General features: G+C 33.6%; 1 protein-coding gene across 1 annotated transcript in view; it reads left to right on the top strand.

The window, feature by feature from the left end:
- The window catches only part of LOC109099871 (ephrin type-A receptor 8-like), a 109,197-nt gene that overhangs the window by 25,984 nt on the left and 60,318 nt on the right, over positions 1 to 22,895 (top strand). Inside the window, 2 exon segments of the mRNA XM_042733758.1 lie at positions 832 to 896; positions 20,862 to 21,528. Of these exon segments, the coding sequence (XP_042589692.1) occupies positions 832 to 896; positions 20,862 to 21,528 (732 nt within the window).

Genomic DNA, 22,895 nt, shown 5'->3' with positions numbered 1-22,895 from the left:
AGACACACTTGATTAATACAATACATTAAGTTTTTACACAATTAAAAAATGGAAACTTAAAAAATAAAAAAGTGGTAAAATTTGTGTACACACACACACATACATACATTTATATATATATATATATATATATATATATATATATATATATATATATATATATATATATATATATATATAATTACAAATACACAATATTATTATATTTTCACAAAAAACATTCATATATTAACATTAATTAACAGTAACATTTATATATTTACATTAATATATTTTAGTGTTCAACTAAACGTCAGTTGTTACATTTAATACATAAATATTAAAAATAATTCAACAAACAATTACAGTAATGATAATGAATCATAAAAATACCAGAACAATTATTATTATTATTATTATTATTATTATTATTATTATGTCATTGCAACTATCAGAAAAATAAAACAAAGCAGTTCATCTTGTTTCTTATTCAGTAGACGTTAGTGTTTAGTGCTGGGTTAAACAAATGGATCCAGTCGTTAAGTGGTTCAAACTCATTGAGGAAAATATTTGTAGTGCTGCTGACTCTTGCCTTGAGAGAATGATTCATTTGATCCTGTACAGACAGATTATATTATTGTCATTAGACAGTCAAAGTAATGTGATAAGGTCAAAGGTGAGCACTCTGTGAGCACTTTGTTTGAATGAGAGTGTATCCTTGCAGTCTATCAGTGAACTCAGATGTGCATCAGCTCATATAATTGGGTGTGCTTCAAGATAATGGAGTACCAGTAATAATGATGAAAAGTTCTTTTGAAAGCTGTTGTAATGTTTTTTATGTTCAATTTACAGTGAATCTCCTGGACACAACCAGAATATCAGGAGACTGGGGCTGGCTCACATATCCTTCACATGGGGTAAGAAACATGTGCTCCTTTATGACTGTATGTGTGTTGTGAAATTTTAAGTTGTTTTAAAAGTGAAGTGTGTAGTTATTTAAGATACGATGCGACTGAAGAGTGTAAACATAGTGGCTCCATTCAGCTCTCCAGCATGTCAAATTGTGCTTTAACCAGTGGTGTAAGATTGGCAGATGAAGTGTTTGCAATCAGACATCCTTTGATTTCAAATCGGCTTCTTTAGTCATTTTCATTTTCATTCATTTGCCTTCATCCATTTCTCGCTGGCACTAAACCTGCGTTCTGTTGCACGATTTGCTGTAAGTGTTTTATGATGAGTAGGCTATGTTATCAAAACTGTCTCATTGGCTGTGTTAGAGCCTGTGGCACAGAAATTACATAAAGCAGCTTTAAAGTCAGCATGAAATAAAAAATGACCTGTTTATCAGTTCACATTACTGGTCTTATTGTGAACAGCTGGTGCATATTATTCCAAAGAAGAAGAATAAATAATAATTTCAAAGCTCCTTGTAACCATTCATCAAAATCTAATCATTTGATTCATCTGTGAAACAAGGGTTAAATTGGGCCAGATTTTGTAAATTAATATATAAAAATATGCATAAAAATATGTATAAATGTTTATATTTTCAATAGGGCCAAATTCTAAAACCGTGCAATATGTGACCCTGGACCACAAAACCAGTCTTAAGTTGCTGGGGTATATTTGTAGCAAAAAAAAAAAAAAAAAAAAAAAAACATTGTATGGGTCAAAATGAATGATTTTTCTTTTATGTAAAAAATCATTAGGATATTAAGTAAAGATCATGTTCCATGAAGATATTTAGTAAATTTTCTACTGTAAATATATCAAAACCTAATTTTTGATTAGTAATATGCATTGCTAAGAACTTCATTTGGACAACTTTAAAAGTGATTTTCTCAGTATTTAGATTTTTTGCACCCTCAGATTCTAGATTTGCCAAATATTGTCCGCTCCTAACAAACCATACATCAAAGGAAAGCTTATTTATTCAGCTTTCAGATGATGTATAAATCTTAATTTAGAGATATTGACCATTATGACTTTTTGTGGTCCAGGGTCACCCCATCCCCCCCCACACACACATATATATATATATATATATATATATATATATATATATATATATATATATATATATATATATATATATATGATCCATTTATTTAAGCAAAAATAAAACAAAAATAGTAATATTGTAAAATATTATTACAATTCAAAAGAACAGGTTTATATTTTAATATATATAAATATATATAGGAGAGGACAGAGCAGGAGAAGAAAAAAGCATGGCGATGTTCAGAGTTGGTGCATCTGCAAATTCTAATGGAGAAAATGATGCATGGGGTATTGAATTAGTGGCACACAAAATGGTCTAAGTGTTGAACTGTCACAATTAGCTCGGGTGGCTGTCAGAGGCTGACGGCGGTGTGATGTCCCTCAGAGCCAGGCGACACGTCGCAGTCGCTGATGTAACAATCCCTCCATTATCGGCTCACATGTTTAACGCTGGTGGAAAGCAAGTAAATTCCTCAAATCAAAGCGGGAGAATCTTTCAATTGGAAATTAGGGGTGCTTTGATTGGCTACTGACTGCTATTGACCGATAATCGCGTTGGGATGATTGATTGGCGGTCTCTAAAAAGGCCGATCTCAAAAACCCGATCTCAAGCTGATGATGCTGCTGTGAGATGTTTGGCATGACATGCAGCGGCACCATCTCAGTCTCTGTCCTGTGCGGGTGAAATAATTATAATGCTGAAGGTGAGGTACTCAACTTCATATTTCTTCATTAAATAACTAATAAAGTAATTTGAAAACCTTGTGTGAGATGTAATTTCACAAACAGCGTGAGTCAATGACCGCACGTGCTCTCTCTCTCTTTCTCTTTCAAAATACGCAAATGGCTTCAAATCACCACACATTGCATCTGTCTATAAGCGAGCTGCACACTGCAGAGTTGACACAGGAATTGTCACTTACACAGTGGAGGCATCGTCACTAAAGTTTATAAATTGCATGTCTTTTTAATTCTTGTCAGTGTTTAACCATTCAGTGCTCATGAGTGCACGTGCTCTCCTGCAGACCGTAAGCTCATGCACACTGGCAGCGCACACACATAATGCCAGGTTCACATTACTCCGTTTGCAGTGCACACATGGTGTGTTTTTTTTCCGTGCTCATGATATTAATGATTAAAGTATTCACTGCACACGGTTGCGGTCCGGCAGTGCGTTCAGGAGCAGTGTGTCTACAGCAGTGCAGAGATCGTTTCCGCTGCAAGCGCTGAATTAAAGTAACAGCGTATTGTTTGCAGTAAACATGAACATAGATTGACACGAAATGTAGTAATTACACCATAAATGCATATTATTAAAGTCTACTTGTGTTTCACAATCAACACATATGGCTTTTTGGCTAGGTTTAAAGGGAAAAAGCACTTTTAGATAAAGAAGGCAATAATAGATGGCACTCTTGGAGGTAGGAAAACAAAGTTTATCAATGCAGGATTGCTTGCAATAATGATTTAAATGCAACAGAAAAGGCAGCAGAGCTGACTATTTCTGTCAATGGTAAGTTTGTGATAACATAAGAAAAGTAGTTAAAATGTTTTGCCACTTGCTTGAGCACCTTAATATATAAATCTAGAAGTAAATGCAAAAGTTAAAAGCATTGAATAATGTGTTGCTTAGATATTTATTGTGTTTAAACATGTCTGTAAAAGATTGTACTGTACTGTGTAAAAAAAAATTAATTGCAATGCTGAAAAAAAAAAAAACATTTTCAGTGACAATGATTGGATTTGAAATCAAAATAATGGATAAATGTAGTGTTTGTGGTAAACAGCCACGGATCAGTAGCGGACTCTTGTATGAAAGCACAGTCAGTGCTGCCTCCTCTCTCACAAGAGTCATCTAAAAGGGGAATTCCCCCCAATTTCAAAAATGAAATTCAGGCCCTGAATAAATGTCTAAAATCCTGATTGGAGTATCACTTCAAATAGTTATAATTGATAAAAAGAAGGCTTTAAAAAGATCGCTATCGGTGATCGGTATATCGGAAGATACTGCTTTCTGTGATCGGCCTCAAAAATCCTGATTGGAGCACCCCTACTGGAAATCAAAAGGTTTATTTTAGTGCTTGCCGTGTGTCGTGGATAGTTATCTGGAGGTTGTTTTGGGGTGTTTAAGTGTTTAAAGGGGTCCTATTATACTCTTTTACAAAGTCTCGATTTTGTTTTGGGGATGTACTAGAATAGCTCTCATACTAGGTTGTTCAAAAAAACAACATTAATTAAATTATTTTTCACATATTTTACATTTTTGTGAAGTTTTTGGTTCAGTAAGTTTTTTTTACAATTACTATATTAAATTTTCTTGGTAAATAATGAATTAATATGAATACTGGAGTAATGATGCTGGAAATCAGCTTTGCATCACAGGCATAAATTACAGTTTAAAATATATTCAAATAGAATTTATATATTTGAATTAAATTGCACTATATTGTAGTGTTTTGGATCAAATAAATGGAACCTTAAGTGAGTGTAAGATACTTTTTTATAAACATCTTAACGACCTCAAACTTACATGGTAGTGTATATTTCTATAATTATTTACAGGTATGGTTGAAAATGGCATTTTTACAAGTCAGTCTAAATGTATGTTGCAGTTGCTAATAAAGTTACCTGTATTAAAGAGTACCTATTTTTACTCCAATCTGACACTTAATAAGTGTTAAGTCTGTTTCCTCTGTGAGAAAGAAAGAGAGAGACAGAGAGAGTTTCTGAATGACTATACAGTCATAAAGGTGCTCAAATGAAATGGATTTCCTCTTGTACAGAGAGCACATTTACTATGACCTGAAAGATAGAAAATGGGACATACATAATTCACCGAAGTGCGCTTTCAGTGCAAGTCAACAAGCCGTACCTCAGTAAAACTGCCAGATAACGAGCATCCCCGTTTGCATTTGCCCTCTAATTACTGTTTGTTAAATGTATTCTCAGTGAATAATGCAAGCTATTTACTTGAACTTTGCCACCTTTCTCCATTCACATCCACTCAATCACGTAAACAGCGAAGGCCTGGAACAGCGATTAAACCATCTCTTGCGGGAAGCAGGCAGTTATTTCCTCTCCTCTCAACTGTAAAAATTATTTCCACAAATAGATTGTGTTAGCGTGCATATTCACACTGGCACAGCGAACACCTCCTCCCCAATTATTACTTGACAGCTCGCTAAAATTAGTGGCGTACTTTAACAGCTCGGCATTAGTTAGTGTACCTGTCTGATGTGAGCCCCGACAAATGCATCTCATTTACACGCAGCAACGCTCTGCTGCATGTTTGCTTCTCTAATAGCTGTACTTTTGCTTTTTTGTGTATGCATTCAACTTCAGATCTGTTGACTCCAAACACAAAGTCAGCAAAGAGGAGAGAAAAATAACAAATGAAATCTCTTTAAAATCTCAGTTCTTATAAGCTTGACGGCAATGATATTAAGTGGAGAGCCTTTCTGAGTTTTATTTCTATGTAAGGGGGGGGTGGCAATGCCTTCATATTCAGATCTCAGACTTTAGATTTTGTCATATTATATGAGAAGCAGGACTTCTCCATTTAAACTCATTGCTTTTTAGGAAAAACAGTTGAGATTTAAAAAAATATCTTATTATTCAAATAATAGCACCGGGAGAAATATTCAAAAATATAAATATAATATGACAATATTAATAATATTGTAACATTAATAGTAATAATAAATATTACTGTTTATATTAATATAATAATGGGTCAAAAAAAATTGAAGAAATTAATACATATATTTATATTCAAGGATGCATTATGCGTTGTTTTGTTTTATTTTATATATACAGTATATATATATATATATAATATATATATATATATATATATATATATATATATATATATATATATATATATATATATATATATATATATAATTTTACCAAAGTTATAATCAAGGGTCAAAAACAACTTTTTGTCTTTCTTTTTTCTTTTCTTTTTCTTTTTTTTTTAAGAAAGTAATACTGTTATATTTAGAAATATAAATAGATCATACTGAGATTTGGTGTCTTAGCAGATGAGAAATAAGCATCTTCATTTTTTCAGTTTAATTTCATAATTTATTTTAAGCAAAAACAATTAAGATAATATTAAAAAGATCCCATCATCAATGTTATATTAAAATATCCTAGATAATTTGGTTTTCAAACAATTTGATGAGGAATATTCATAGGGCATTATAACTTGAAAGAAAAAAAATAGAAAAATTACTCAGGAGATCTCATAATTTATTCATGAATGAATTGTATTGAGTTCTCTGACTTTTAATGGGTCCTAACCATTAATAAATATGTGAATGAATGAATGAATGAATGAATGAATGAATGAATGATCCGAGACATGGAGTCATTTTATAGCTCTCCACTCTATACTTTTTTAGCTCTATACTCAACAGTTGCCTCATTTGTTTCTGCTCGGTGAAACACACATGTACAGATCTCCATTGAGTCTGCTGAGCAACATCAGCGGTACATGATTCCTCCGAGACTCGACACACAGTTCCTGTTGTTGGTCTGAACAAAATGCTTGTGCATGCCGATCACGTAGATGATAAATACAGTTTGTTTGGTAGTCACAGGCCTGACCCTCATGTTAAAGCGCAACGCCGCTGTCTGCTGGAATCGCTATTGATGGATTAAATACTTCAGCCTGCATTGTGCCTCTGATTCCCATTTACAGAAGGATTTGCTGCATGGACACTTTCTTCTATATCCATTCGTCTTTTTCCAGGATTCGCCACTTCCATTTCCTTAAAATTCAGTCTTCCTCTGAATGCTATGTGACTTGGGCGATGTGCGCCTTGCCTCACACTGCATGTTAATGTCAGGGACAAAAAAAGAGCAGAGCACAAAGTGATTGCACTTTCTATTTGACATTTTTTTCCCGGTGTGTGCTTGTGACGTATTCATTGTCACCGTGGAGGGGCCGCCGCACCGTGTGTGTCTCGTGGGTTTGATGATAAAACGTTTTCCGTGGCAGATTGTGTCTCGCGAGGAGGACTTCTGTAACTCCGGGTCGCTTTACACACTCGTTGAGCACAGCTAGAAGTAAATGTAGCATATGGTTAAAGCAAATCTGTCATGTGTCTTATCATGTAAGTTGGGGTTGATGCTTGTTTGGACTTGATTAGAGTCTTAGAGACCAAAATGAGTTCACTTTCTCTGGAGTATTATGCAAAATGATGTCTTGAACTACTAATCGTAAGTAGGTCTTTGAGTAGCATGTACTGAAAGCTTTATCTCACTCGCGATAGTAACTAATACCATGTTGTACTCTCTCTGACAGCTGTTCAACACATTTCATTTATATCTGCGTCTTGGCTCTTGGGAGGTCTAGAAGCTTGTCATATCTCACTTTAGTGGGCCATATTTCAAAGCAGTTTTAGTGGAAGGCTAGAGTTTAATGTTATAGAAATGATTTTATTAGTGAAGATTGCCACGTACATGAATGCCTTAGTAGCTCCTGACTTTTTCTTTTCTTGCAAGAAATTGTACATGCAGTTTTTATTTATTTATTTATTTGTTTATTTGGTATATTATTTAAATATATATTAATATAGCAAAATAATAATTATATGCATATATAAATAATTATCATTTATATATTTAAATAATACAAATAATTATTATTATTTAAAATAGTTTTTAATCTATAGAACTTTACATAAATTTAACATATTTTATTTCTTTTTCTTTATTTAATATATAAATTTATGTTAAATATATTTAAACATATCAACATAATAAACAAATAAATACCTAAATATAATTATTATAATTTTGATGTATTTAAATATATTTAATAGTCATATATTGTCTTTATTTTTCTTTAATATAAAAATTTAGATAAATGAATGAATGAGTGAATGATGTATACATAGTATATGATTTAAATATAATTTATGAAATGTTAATATTTAAATAAAATGTAAATAAAATTGATTTACATAAATTAAACAAAGAAAAATAAATATGATATATCAAATTTATATAAGGTTTTATATTATCTAAATATATTTAAATATTACTGAAAATCTACTTTCATTTTAACAATTATATAAAACAAATTTGTTTACATTTTGTTTAAATGTAGATTTAATATATACAGCATGTGGCTTGTTATATATGTTTATATGGTTTTGATAGCTTGCACTACTCTTCTTAAATGAATTATTGCATATCTTTTAATGCACTTCTGTGTGTGCACAACTCTTACATGTTAGTATGAATGAAAAATGAGAATGGGCTGCATTCTCAGCAGTAACCTGACAAAAGGAATAAAAGCCGTCTCAAACTTCGGCCCGGGGAGATGGATTAAAATTGGATTAAACCAGCACCTTGACTATGAAATCCATCACGTTCCCTCATGCAAGCAGGAGGCTTATGGAAGTTTGTGGGAGCATAAAGCAGAAAGGAGTGATGAGGAGCTGACATGGACTGAAAAGTGAAGAATCGGCGTTCTTTTTAACCTCCTCTTGTGTGTGCAGTTTGCACCTGTTGCATGTGTGTATATTTGAAATGGATCAGACCAGGAAAATTATGTCATAAATAAAAAAATACAGTAAAAAAATAAATAAATAAATTATATTTTACATTTACTAAAAGTAAATACGAGTCATTCTTGCCACAATAAGAGGGTGCTCTGTGGGGTTGCCAGGTTGTTCTGGCTGGTTGTCAGGGTGTTGCTAGGGAGTTTTGTGTAGCTGCCAGGGTATTGCTATACATTTGCTATGGTGTACTATTATAATTTTTAAAAATATTTTAAAATGAGATTTCATTTTTATATATTCAGTGGTTGCCATGTTGTTCTGGCTGGTTTTCTGTAGTTTCTATAGTGTACAATTTAAGGGTTTTTAGATATTTTAAATGAGATTTCATAGTTTTAGTTTTCATTTTAATTTTAGGTTCTAATAATTTTGTAGTAACCATTTATATATATATTGTTTTTATTTCAGTTATAGTTTAAGTATTTTTAGTTTACTTTGTTGTTTTATGTTACTAATTAGACAACAATTCTGGTTAAAAAAAAAGTAAAAAAAAAAAAAAAAAAAAAGTTAAAGTTTATCTTATAAAATACAAGAATATACAAATTTATCTCTATAATATTTTGAATTAGCTTTTATATCTTCAGTTTTCATTTTAATTTTAGCCATTTGTGCTTTTGTAATTTCTATAAGTTTTTGATTTTATTTATTTTTATTTACATATGTTTTAGTTTTAGTTTGAATAATGTTGGTACCTCAACATATTTTACTTACATTAGTTTCCAAGACAATATTTAAATTTTTTTTTTTGTGATGATCAAGTTAATGCTTTTCAATCTAATATTTATATTTTATTCTATTTGAGTTTTATTTCAATAACAACACTGGTAGCTAGGAGGGTTGAGCATCATTCTGAACTGAATCTAGGATGCCTTTTAAATTCCAGTTAATTTCCAGAATTCTAACTGAACTGGAATGGACTCCTAGCAGACATACATAATGCAGAATTTCAGAATGCATAAAGTAGAAAATTTGAGTAAAATGAAATTCAGTGCTGACCATCGATAGTTATAGTGATGCTTACCTTAGCAGACATTATCTCAGTTGCTAGGCCAATCAAAGTCTTAAATATTTAATCCGGGCTTACTTACATAAATGTGGCACTAATGATAGATGCCTGATGCTGGGTTTGTGTCTGAATACATTGTTATGGATCCTCACCGCAGTCAGCCGGCCCTGAATCATTTATGGCCTTCATGAACTCATAGTGAAATGTCTTTTTACAGTCCAATTGAAGCTGGCAGTGAGACGCCTGACCCCGGGCCGACCCCTGGCAAATATCTCAGCCTTCCTCACATTCCTGCAGGCCTCCAGTCGCCTTCGGCTGTCACTAAGCCAAATCAGTCAGGCCTTGACAGCTGCTGTCCGATGACTTCATTATGCTCCTATCTGGCTCATGTTTGCAGTGACACGTCTATTGACACCCACCTCCTTTTTCGCCCACCCACCACAATCGATAGCAGTGATAAGGCAGACGGAGACGATGACAAATGGAGTTTGAGAGGGAGATGATATGGATGTATCCAGATGTCCGCCCACTCCCCCGTTTCTGCCAAACACGTCTCCAGATGTCACCCTGTGCTGTCTCATGGATGCGCAGCATTACTTTGGGAGTGAATGCAGCACCTGAATGCCGTCCGAACGGTCATGCGTGTTTCGCTGTCACAGACGTGCAATGATTGCATCATGCTGTATTCACGTCAAGACCGCTTGCAAAGGGCTGAGAAACACCCTCGGGTGCCACACAGCAAACTTAATGCATTAAAAGTGAGTAAATGAATGTTGAGTAAATACGTGACCAGCATTCAAACTAAGCAGGCAATAAACCATAGTCTCAGATAATAATAAATTGTAAAATATAATATGATTAAGAGAAAATCTTTTTTTTTTTGAAAATATTATGAAAAATATCTAAAAAATATGTTCTTTCCAGTTCTTTCTGGTGCTCGAATCTGATTGTAGATCCGAGAATGTAGTTATTTAGACTTCAAATATGCGGGGTGTGCATTGAGGGTGCACAGCGGTCACAAAAAGGGTGCTCAAGAGCACCCTTCTGAAAGCTCAAATGATGAATGGGACACCGTACCGTCTTGTGGACTTAACGGACACACATACGAGGTGGCCAGTGTAAGTCCGCAAGTCCTCAGAAGACATTCAAACTAATATTTCATTGTAAATATGAGACTGAGCTAAAGAATGAATGTTGTATCAGATGCAGGTAATCACGATCGCTCAGTCAATCTCTTTCTCATAATACATAATACTGTTAAACTTTCAACTTTAGATTTAAACCCGTGGCGGAAGGAAGTAGTTCTTAACAAAATATTACTTCAAAAAATACTCCCATTGAACTTATTAATAATTTATACACTTGTGCCATTGAATTGTTGTATAAATGCAATATCACACTTGTAGCGGTGAGATATGGCTGTATATTGGCATGCTGTGATTACCTACATCTTAATCACAGCAATGCTGATATACTGTACAGCCATATCGCACTGCTACGAGTCTGATATTGCTCATATATAGTATGTAAATAATATATGTATACACTATAAAATTAAAAAAAGTTAAAATTTACTGTATTACTATGAAGGAATTTTCTGTCTTGGTTTTTTACACAGGTGTTTCATCTCTATTTTGTATTTTGAAGTTTTGATTTTTCTGAATTTAATTTATAATTTTTAAACACACATCTGTGAGGTTCCGATAGTTTTGATAGTTTAATAGTGGTTCTCAGTAGCTTTTGGAGTAATTACATTGAAAAAAACGTCTACTTATCTACCTGGAACAGCTTCGTCTTATTAAAAAGAGCAGAATGTCCTCTCTCTCTCTTCCCTTCTGTCTGCTCAGGAACACAGGCGCTTGAATAAATACAGATATTTCATCACTTCTGAAGTAGTGGAGGGAAAGCAAAGGTCTTGAACAAATATTTAGTAGGGTCCAGAAGGTTGGTAGATATTTGTTGTCAAGAAAATGTGTTTGTACAAGAGCATTATATCAGTGGTCAGTGAAGACATCTGCTCAGAGGAAAATTGAATTGCTCTTTCATAGCACAGCAGACTTACTGGAGTTCTGTGTTTAAAATAATAGTTCACCCAAAAATAAAAATTTGCTAAGAATTTACTCACCCTCAGGCCACCCAAGATTGTTTCTTCATCAGAACAGATTTGTAGAAATGTAGCATAACATCACCTGCTCACCAGTGGATCCTCTGCAGTGAATGGGTGCTGTCAAAATGAGAGTCCAAACAGCTGATAAAAACATCACAATAATCCACAAGTAATAAACATGAATCCAACACTTAATGTCTCATGAACTAAAAAGCTCCATGTTATTATTAATCATGGACTCATATTTTGGCCAGTAGTGACAGTTTAATCTTTAAATGCAATAATGATTTATTTGTTTCTTACAAACATGTCGATTTTCACTTCACAAGACATTAATTGATGGACTGGAGTGGTGTGAATTACTGTGATGTTTTTATCAGCTGTTTGGACTGTCATTCTGATGGCACCCATTCAATGTAGAGGATCCTTTGGTGAGCAATTGATGTAATTCATTTAAGTACAACTTAGAGAAATAAAAACAGTCAGAAATGAGTGAATAGTTGACATGCAATGTGAATATAGCAGCTTAAATCATTTAATGTTTGCACAAATTTAATGAGATTTTTTAATTCATATTGAGAGACTTTTGACTGCAGACTTTGGTATCTTGGCAAATCTGAGCAGCTTATTTTTATTTGCTAAAGCATTTTCAAAATTGAGAAATGTCCCTTGAGAAAAAAAAAAAAAAAAAAAAAAAACGTGTTATTGCATCAGAATACACTGCAATCTGTTTTTGCCAGCAAAATGTTGTAGTTAAGACCATCTACCAGCATGGCTTAAAGGGATAGTTCACCTCCCCAAAAAATAATTTTGTCATAATTTACTGACTTTCATGTCATTTCAAACCTGTCTTTCTATCTTCAGTGGACCATACAAAAAAGCTAAAAAAGTGTCCTCATTATGGAACGACATGAGGTTGAGTAAAGGATGACAGAATTTTCATTTTTGGGTGAACTGTGCCTTTAAGTTAACCAGCCAAACCCTGACACCTTAGTACTTTCCTGTTAGTGTTATTTGCACATTATTTTGGGAAAATGCTTACAGTAGATTTGTACAGGAGAAGTGGGAACAAATGCTATTTGTGTGTGTATTTTTGGTGACATCTTCCATGAATGACTCTTGGGATGTGTTTTAATTCTCAGTAATGACTGCATGTATGTTTGCAGCTGTTTGTTCAGTGCCGCGCTCATTCCAGGAACAACGGCACGGATTATGAATGGATGTATTCAGGAGAACGATCTCCCCTGGTTCTGCACTGACGGGTTTGACATGTCCCATAAAAATAAACCAAAATAAAAAAAATTGACACTTCAATATTTTATTCAAACAAATATGCTAAAAGTGAGTTAATGAGGGCCCCTGCATGAATAGAGGGAATTTGGACCTATATATATATATATATATATATATATATATTAGTTTAATTAAGAATTATTTTATTATTATAATTATATTTCTGTACATTATTGTATTTAGTTTTGTTATTATATTAATATAATTTGAAATAATGGGTGTTTATATCTTCTCTAAAGCTGTCATGAAGCTGTGAATAATTAATTTATAATCTAGTTATAATGTATAATATAATGTTATTATTTAATGAATAAAAGTTTACAATACATTATTATATTAATATATAGTTAAACACATTTTATATATTAATTAATATGCTTCAATAAAGCTGTCATTGAGTTTCTCATTGAATAAAAGTTTCTCGTTTCCCATGATCTGAGAAGCCATGGATCTGCATTTAAACAATACCTTTATATTGATATGAAGATTATGTAATTTACATAAAAAGTGTCTCTATTAGATGAAAAATATCTGAGCAGAAGGATTTTCATTGTGGCTCATTGTACTGTCATTTGATTAATTTCAATCATTGGTCGTCTAATATGTGTTGTAGCTAAAACAAAACGCATTAATCGGAAACCTCATGAAAGAACTAAATGAATTACTCACAGCCCTCGAGCCGACCTGCAAAGTGTTAGATTTGAACAGACTCTCTAATCTAATCATTAGTGCAAGGACAAATTAAATTTAACCGCTAAAGACTCAAAGTGGGAGGCTGGTTACGGTGTTCGCTCGAATCCAACATTTTAATTACCGCATCAGGCTTTTTGTAGTTTCCCCATGGGAAGCGAGGGCCGAGGTGAGGCCAGGGAAGCGAGGAAATCTGCTGCTTTGGAAGATGTACTTGTGAGGAGAGGCCAAGTTCACGGTGGCCGAGCTCAAGGCTCCTCTGAGGTCAGCGTTTTCCCTTTCAATTAGGCTGGTCGTGTCCGTAATGTATACAGAGGAGGAGATCTACCCAAGGCCAGTGGGAGCTGAATGCTAGTGTACTGGCTTTGCTGTGATGGCCTTAAACTTGTGCTTTTCCAACCACTGTTTATAAGTTAGCACTTTTGCCCTTGTTAGCAATGAAATTATTTAGTAAAACACTTTTTGACTGATAAAAAAGGAATACATGATTTTTACATTTTCTGCAGAAAACATGAGTGTTGCTTGTCTTAGAAAGTGCTGCTAATTAATTATATATATATATGTATATATATATATATATATATATATATATATATATATTCTTCTTTTTCTTTTTTAGTTTCAGTTTTTGCAATTAATTTTTTCAGTTATTTTTATTAGTTTTTGTAATTTTCCATTTTGCATTATTTATTTTTGTTTTAGTTTTCATTATTTTATTAATTTTGCTTTACTAACAATTTTGTAGTTTTAGTATTTTATTTCATTTGGTTGTAAATGTGCAATTTTCTTTTTTATTTTCATTTTTGTTTAATTAACATAGTATTCTTTTGTCATTTTATTGTTTTCTATTCTGTGTTGTTTTAACTTATTTTTATTTCGGTTTTAGTTTAGTATTTATTTATTTGTTTGTTTGTTTGTTTGTTGTTGGTTGGCCAGGCATAATTTTTGTTTTGTTTTGTTTTGTTAGCATTTTTTTTTTATTATTATTTTTATTTAAGTTACAGTCATGTTAGTAAGGTGCTTTTGCCATTTTATTATTTTTGTTGTATGTTTTTGTATATATATATATATATATATATATATATATATATCTATATATATATATATATATAGATATATATATATATATATATATATATATATATATATATATATATTTCCATTTTTCTTTCTTCCTTTTTTCAGTTTTCACTTTTGTTATTTTAGTACTTCAACTTTTTTTCTCTCTGTTGGTTGCCAAGGTGTTTGCCAATAACTAATTTTTCTTAAGGGTTTTTTAATCTAATATTTATATTTTATTTTATTTCAGCTAAATTACTTTTAATATTTTATTATGATGCCTTCCCCACTTGAAGTATCTGTTCTTTAAACACATCCCAGCCTTGTTTTCATGTCCTCCTGTTGTTTATCTCGCTGCATATCGTGTAAGGGTTTGTAATAATATCCATAGAGGAGAAAATAGATGTGAGATTAGCCTTGAAGAGTATCAGGCTAATAACAGAACATCCCGAGGCTCTCCACAGGCCGCAAAACCATAATTTTTCCATAACAACATAATACTACATGCTGCTATTTTGCTGCTACTACTGCAACTAAGGCCATAAGTGCACAGATGCAGATGTGAAATATTATTTAAGTATTCTTTATATGGTATTATAATATTTATTAATATTTTGATTTAGCTTTTTTTTTTTAAATGTATTCATTTTTAGAATGACAAATTTTTAGTTTTTATTTAAATTTTTGTTTTTAAATTAACTTATGTATTTATTTATTTATTTTAGTGCTGTCAAACGATTAATCGTGATTAATTGCATCCAAAATAAAAGTTTATGTTTACATAATATATGTGTATACTGTATATATTTATTATGTACATATAATTACACACACACACACACACACACACACACACACACAAACAGTATATATTTTGAAAATATTTCCATGTATGTATTTATATTAATATAATTGATATTATATATAAATATTTTAAATGTATAAACATAACATATTTTTATTAAATATATACATGCATGTGTGTGTATTTATATATTCATAAAAAATATAAAACACACACATATATTGTGTAAACAAAAACTTTTATTTTGGATGTGCTTAATCGCAATTAATCATTTAACAGCCCTAATTTATTTCGATTTCATTTTTTTATTTTTTTTTATTTAAAGGGTTAGTTCACCCCCCCATCCCCCCCCAAAAAAAAATTTTTCATCATTTACTCACCCTCATGTGGTTCCAAACCTGAATTGAGTTACTTCTTATGTTGGGTAAAAGAAGATATTTTGAAGATTGCTGGTAATCAAAAAGTTGGTGGTTCCCATTGACTTCCATTGTATGAAAAGAAATACTATGGAAGTCAATGGGAACTGTTTGAGTTTTAGTTGTTTTAGTTGCTTATTTTATTTCAGTTGGTATCCAAAGCACTGAAAAATTTACAATTTTCATTTTATTTTTATTTTTTTAAGTACAGTTTACATTTATATTTAATTTCAGTGTTATTTCAATTTTAATTGTATAATTTTAATTTATTTTATTTTTATAAATTTTTTCTTAGCACCAAAAATACATTTATGGTAAATAAACTGGCAGCTCTGAGTGTCAGAACTTTACTGTAAAAATATAGTAGCAACATTCAATCTTTTTATTTATATTTTATTATTAAACTATTTACATACAAAAACTTACAGTTAAACTGACAGCCAAAAGATGTAACACAAAAATCTCATGTACATTAAAAACACATTTATTTCAAGTAAAAACAATCTACAAATGTAGACACCGACAGTGTGTACTAGGAAGTGACGTAAACCGGTCGACAGTGACGTCATTTGTGCGTGGCATACAACAACATAAACAAAGAACAACGTTAACAACAGGAGGATGGAGGACGCTGTGATCGGAGATGTGTTTTTTTGTGTCTCGCAGGTTTCACAATAATGGACATGGAATGTCGACGTATACGCAAAGCGATTGAAAGAACGGAAAGGAGGACTAAGAATCTCCAAAGACAACTGGCAGTGCTACATTTGCTAACTTACAAGTGCCTGCACTTCAGTGTCCGTCCATCTATCGTTGTTCTCCATACTTGCGAAAAAAGTTGACACAATGTTCACACTATGTTTACATTGCATTTTAAATCATGGTGTTTTCGTACGCGTTTTGGCCAATAGTAGCAGTTGTGCTGGTTAGACCCTGCTCCGGAGTTGTACCTAAAAAAGTCATTCAAGTACAAAAACCACACCCAGTTCCACAACCACTAAAACAACAAAAAAAACACAAAAAAACAATTAGTTCCACAACTATAAAAGAGTACTATAAAAAGGTTCCTGCGGTGCGAAAGGCCCTTATATCATATTGGTTTTACATTATAATACAGTGACATTCAATATTCAAAGTTTTCCCATAGTTTCCTGAGCTTCATCATCTGTCCACTCTGCCTATCCGCTGGTAATTAGCAGTGAATATTCATTGCTGGCTCACAGAGCTCCAGAGATGAAAGCCACACTGTGTGGCGGCACGTAGTGGCTCCTCTTCGCGAGGCTCTACGCAGTCGACTGGACATCTTTCACAGCGCCACTAGTCTTCAACTCCTCGCTTCACTGTTTCCTGAGCCAAAGAGAAGAGCTAATTGCCCACAGACAGCTCTATCAAAATAAGGCCTTCACAGAGGACAGCTGTCCAGACGCTCTGCTTACGCTGAGGAGAGAAGAGAAGAGCCACATGTTGTTCTTGACCATTTACCTGAAAGTCACTCGTGTAAAAATATGCTTTACAACTTTCATCAGCGTGAACATGAGTCATGTTCACGCTGATGAAAGTTGTAAAGCATATTTCATCAGTGTAACTCTAAATCAACACAAAACCAGAATTTAACAACATATCATCAGTGTTGAGGAAGCTGCTTTATGACTGGCAAGCTCCTGTATTTATTTCAAGCAGGGACAGAGAATAGTTACATGCTGTTTTTGACTCTGTATATTCTGTGAAGTTGTATATTTTCTTATTGATTCTTATCAAGTATATACAGGTGCATCTCAATAAATTAGAATGTCGTGGAAAAGTTCATTTATTTCAGTAATTCAACTCAAATTGTGAAACTCGTGTATTAAATAAATTCAGTGCCAACAGACTGAATCTAGTTTAAGTCTTTGGTTCATTTATATTGTGATGCATATTGGTCCAACATTTAACAAAAAACCCACCAATTCACATCAAATCTCAACAACTTATGATTCATAAGACCAATAATAATAATAACAATAAAAAAAAACATTTTTAGTGAATTGTTGGCCTTCTGGAAAGTTGTTCATTTACTGTTCATGTACTCAATACTTGGTAGGGGCTTCTTTTGCTTTAACTACTGCCTCAATTCGGCGTGGCATGGAGGTGATCAGTTTGTGGCACTGACGAGGTGGTATGGAAGCCCAGTGACAGTTCTTTGACAGTGGCCTTCAGCTCATCTGCATTTTTTGGTCTCTTGTTTCTCATTTCCTTTTGACGATACTTCATAGATTCTCTATGGGGTTCAGGTCTGGGAGTTTGGCTGTGCCAGTCAAGCACACCAACACCATGGTCATTTAACCAACTTTTGGTGCTTTTGGCAGTGTGGGCAGGTGTGCCAAATCCCTGCTGGAAAATGAAATCAGCATCTTCAAAATGCTGGTCAGCAGAAGGAAGCATACACAATGGACCAACACCAGCAGAAGCGGGTGAAGTGACTCTTTTGTTTACAAAAACACAATGGACCAGACATTCCACCCCAAATCATCACAGACTGTGGAAACTTAACACTGGACTTAAAGCAACTCGTAAAGCAACTTGGGCTATGAGCTTCTCCACCCTTCCTCCAGACTCTAGGACCTTAGTTTCCAAATGAATTACAAAACTTGCTGCAACACTCCACCAATCTGGGCTTTATGTCGGTGTGGCAAGACTCGATCCTCTCCTCAGTGAAGACACATGAAAACACACTTGGAATTGACAAAATTGAGCACCTAAAGGACCCTCATACTCTAAGAAACAAGATTCTCTGGTTTGATGAAACTCAATTCCAAGCATCACGTTTGAAGGAAATCTGCAGAGTAGCATCCCAAAAGTAAAGTGTGCTGGTAGCAGCCTCATGCTGTGGGGCTGTTTTTCAGTGGCAGGGACTGAGGGACTTATAAGAGTAGAATAAACACTCAGTGCACCAAAACATAGAAATAGCCTTAATGAAAACATAGTCCAGAGCATTCAGAACCTCAGACATGGCAGAAGGTTTACCTTCCAACAGGACAATAACCCTAAACACAGCAAGGGTGGGTTATAGACAGCTCTGTGAATGTCCTTGAGTGGCCCAGCCAGAGCCTGGGATTGAACACAATCAAATATTTCTATAGAGAAACCTGAAAATGTGTGTCTGCCCCCATCCAACCTGACAGAGCTTGAGAGGTGAAGAGGTGAGGAAAACTTGCAGATAATTGCCTAATGCTGATGTGCAAATCTTGAAGCATCATACCCCAAAGAACTTGAGGCTATAAAGGTGCTTCAGCTGAGTACTGACTTAGTTAATGAATAAATACCTATCAAATTAACTAATTCAATTTTTTTTTTTCTAATAAATTTACGAAGTTGTTAGAGTTCTGTTTTTGCTTTGTCAATATGGTGTAGGAGTGTAGATAAAAAAATAATTAGTTAAACTTAAGGCTGCAACATAACAAAACATGAAATAAATAACGGGTATGAATACTTTCACAAGGCACTGTGTGTGTGTGCATATATATATATATATATATATATATATATATATAGATATATATATATACTATATATTATATATTTTTTTTTTTTTTTTTTTTTTTTTTTTTTTTTTGTGTAAAATAACTGTTTTTTGGATTTTAATATTTTGAAAAAAGGCTCATGCTACTGAAAAGTGTAGTTAAATTAGTAACAACTTTTAGTTATTTTGCAATATTGTTTACCTGTTTATTGGTTAGGTGTTCTGTGACCAATACAGTTGATGGTTGTGGATGGCTTCATTCACATTGTTCAGCATTTTCATTTTTTGCTTCAGGCTCATGATATGAATTTTTAAGTTCATTTGCAACTCATAATAAAATATTTATTCATGCCTGATTATTTGCATTGCATAAGAAACTGCTTTAACCGCACAAAACCACCCATGAATAACAAGGGATTCTGAACGTTATTAAGGAAATGCTGGCCACATTCATCATGATATTAATCTTATGCATCGCAATGCATATGTAAACCTTTTAAAGAAGCTCTCATGCACATTGCTGTGAAAAGTGATATGCTGCTGAAATAATAATGAACTGATTCATAAGAATCTTCACACTATAAATAAATAAGTAAATCCACAAATAAGATCTCTATACATAGATAGAGATAGATAGATGCTTAATTCATTTTTTAGATAGATAGATGCTTAAAATGTAACTAAAAGAACTATATAAATAAACATATATATGTATATATATATATATAGTATATATATATATATATATATATATATATATTATATATAATATATATATATATATATTATATATATATGAATGTATGTATGTATATATTATGATTATTATTATTATTATTATTATCTGGTCAGGTGATCTCAACATAGCGACTCCATGTAAAATAAAACTTTTTTAAAATAATTTCAATAATCAAAAAGACATTTTAATAATGAATAATATATATATTATATATATATTATATATTATATAATATATATATATATATATATATATATATATATATATATATAATATATATATATATATATATAAATTATTAAATTAAATTAAATTGGTTACATTTAGAAACAATTTTGATTTTAATTTTATTTATTTATTTATATGCTATTATTATATTTTATTTATTGTGTTATATTTTATATTGATATTTTCTGTTTTTATTTAAAGTTTAATAATTTTGTTTCGTGTTTTTGCCATTTTTATTATTATTACTTACATTTTTTATTTAAAGTTATTTGAGAACTTAAATTAACAAAAATGGGAAACGTTGCAATGCCAACAAGCTGAAATAAAATACTTTTTTAAAATCTGTTATTTAAATGTATGTTTATTTTATTTAATGTAATGATTTAAAAAAAAAAAAAAAAAGATCTACTGTTTTTAGTTTTAGTAAGCGATAATAGCCCTGATTCTCTTTGTGTCTTTGCCAGTGGGATGCGATCAACGAAATGGACGAGTATTTCAGCCCCATCCACACGTACCAGGTGTGCAACGTTATGAGTCCGAGTCAGAACAACTGGCTCCGGACCAACTGGATCCAGCGAGACGGCGCGCGGCGCATCTACATCGAGATGAAGTTCACGCTGCGAGACTGCAACAGCATGCCAGGTGTGCTCGGTACCTGCAAGGAGACCTTTAACCTCTACTACTATGAGACCGACCGCGACGTTGGCACCAGCATCTGGGAGAGTCAGTTTTCCAAGATCGACACCATTGCGGCCGACGAGAGTTTCACTAACGTGGACCTGGGGGCGTGAGGAGACTCAAGCCTCAACACTGAGATCCGTGGCGTCGGGCCGCTCAGCAAACGCGGCTTCTACTTGGCCTTCCAGGATATAGGAGCCTGCATCGCTGTCGTGTCTGTCCGAGTCTATTACAAACGCTGCACGGGAATGGCTCGCAACCTGGCCGTCTTCACGGACGTGGTCACAGGGGCAGACTCATCCTCGCTGGTGGAGGTCAGAGGTCAGTGTGTGGACCACGCTGAGGAGAGGGACACTCCTAAGATGTACTGCAGCGCAGAGGGCGAGTGGCTCGTTCCTATTGGACGATGTGTGTGCAGCGCCGGCTTTGAGGAGCACAGAGACAACTGCATCGGTAAGTGACAATATCATTCTGCATAAATTTTAAATTACCCAGTCCAGCCAATGCTATTTTGGTCAGCACTAGATGCAGCTCGAGACTCTTTTTCAGCTGAGAAGCTTCAGATTTATGATCTGCTAGGATATGAGGATATGAGGATGTAGGACATTAAGGATGTTACGTGTTTGATAATTAGGGATAGAAGTTTGTAAAAATCAGTAGTCTTAGCCTTAATGAGAATCATTAAATTAGACGTAGCCATTAATCATAAATGCTTGATATAAAAAAAATAGAGAAGATAATAAGAAGAATGAGTAGTAGATTATTTCTCCAAAAAAATACACAATATAAAAAAAAAATAGTATATGCCCACATGATATATATGACATATACACATATATATGATGCCCATGTAATTATATTATATACTATTATATTATATTATATTATATTATATTATATTATATTATATTAATTTTTGATCATAATTTACAAGACTTTTAAAAGGCCTTTTCTCAGTTCTATTTATCAGCTCATTTTTGCAGTTCTCATTGCACTGGAATGAGCAGCCACTGTATATTTTAGAGGACACATGACTAAATGCTGTGGAATTGTTAGTGTGTGAAAGTCTCACTAATGACACTGATTTACGACGTGGATGGATAAGAGCGCGCTCGTCCCGGTTGCGGGGACTCTTATTTTGACGGAACGCAGCTCATACGGTGGGGTGCTTCAGAGTGCGCGCGCACCGCGATCCAGTCGCGCATCAGCCGTCATCTTGTCTCAAACTCGTAGTTTGTCAGGTAATTTTCTGCTCGATCTGTGGCTAATAGTACTCACAGCAATCCATTTCCTTTTCCTCTGCCTCCTTTCTAAAGTGCTGCACTGTCGCTCGTGTGCAGTTAAAGGTTAGTTTCTACCACATCAGGCTTTTCGGTTTCTAACTGGGTTCCGCTGTGCTAAAATTCTCTCGTGAAGCGGCCTCCTCTAGTCACGGCACATCTCAGGGACAAACCCGCACAGCAAACTGACTCTGCTCTTGGACACCCACAAAACAACAAAAAACCCGGTCCACACTCAAAGCCTTGGGTGCAGACCACCGTGCAAGGATTGCATGTCGTCGCAATAGAAAATGTCAAAAGGCTTCCCGTTTTCTTTGACCGAGAGTCAAGCGATGGATTTTAAGTGTCGATCAAAACAGAGCGGTAGCTTCACGTCTCTTGCCTGTCAGCTTCAGTTTGGGTTTCCATTGCCAGCCATTGCTCCCGGGCTTTCCGGTCCAGCGTGAAAATGTAGGGAAAATATCCATTTCAGAGGAGATGAGATAGTTCATGCTCATTGAGGTAGCAGGAGCCTTGTCAAATCCACTCCATTTGGTAACT

This window comes from Cyprinus carpio, chromosome B11, assembly GCF_018340385.1.
Source record: "Cyprinus carpio isolate SPL01 chromosome B11, ASM1834038v1, whole genome shotgun sequence".
In the NCBI taxonomy this organism is placed as follows: Eukaryota; Metazoa; Chordata; class Actinopteri; order Cypriniformes; family Cyprinidae; genus Cyprinus; species Cyprinus carpio.
Note: the sequence above shows the minus strand (reverse complement) of the source record. Positions and strands in the feature narration are given on the sequence as shown.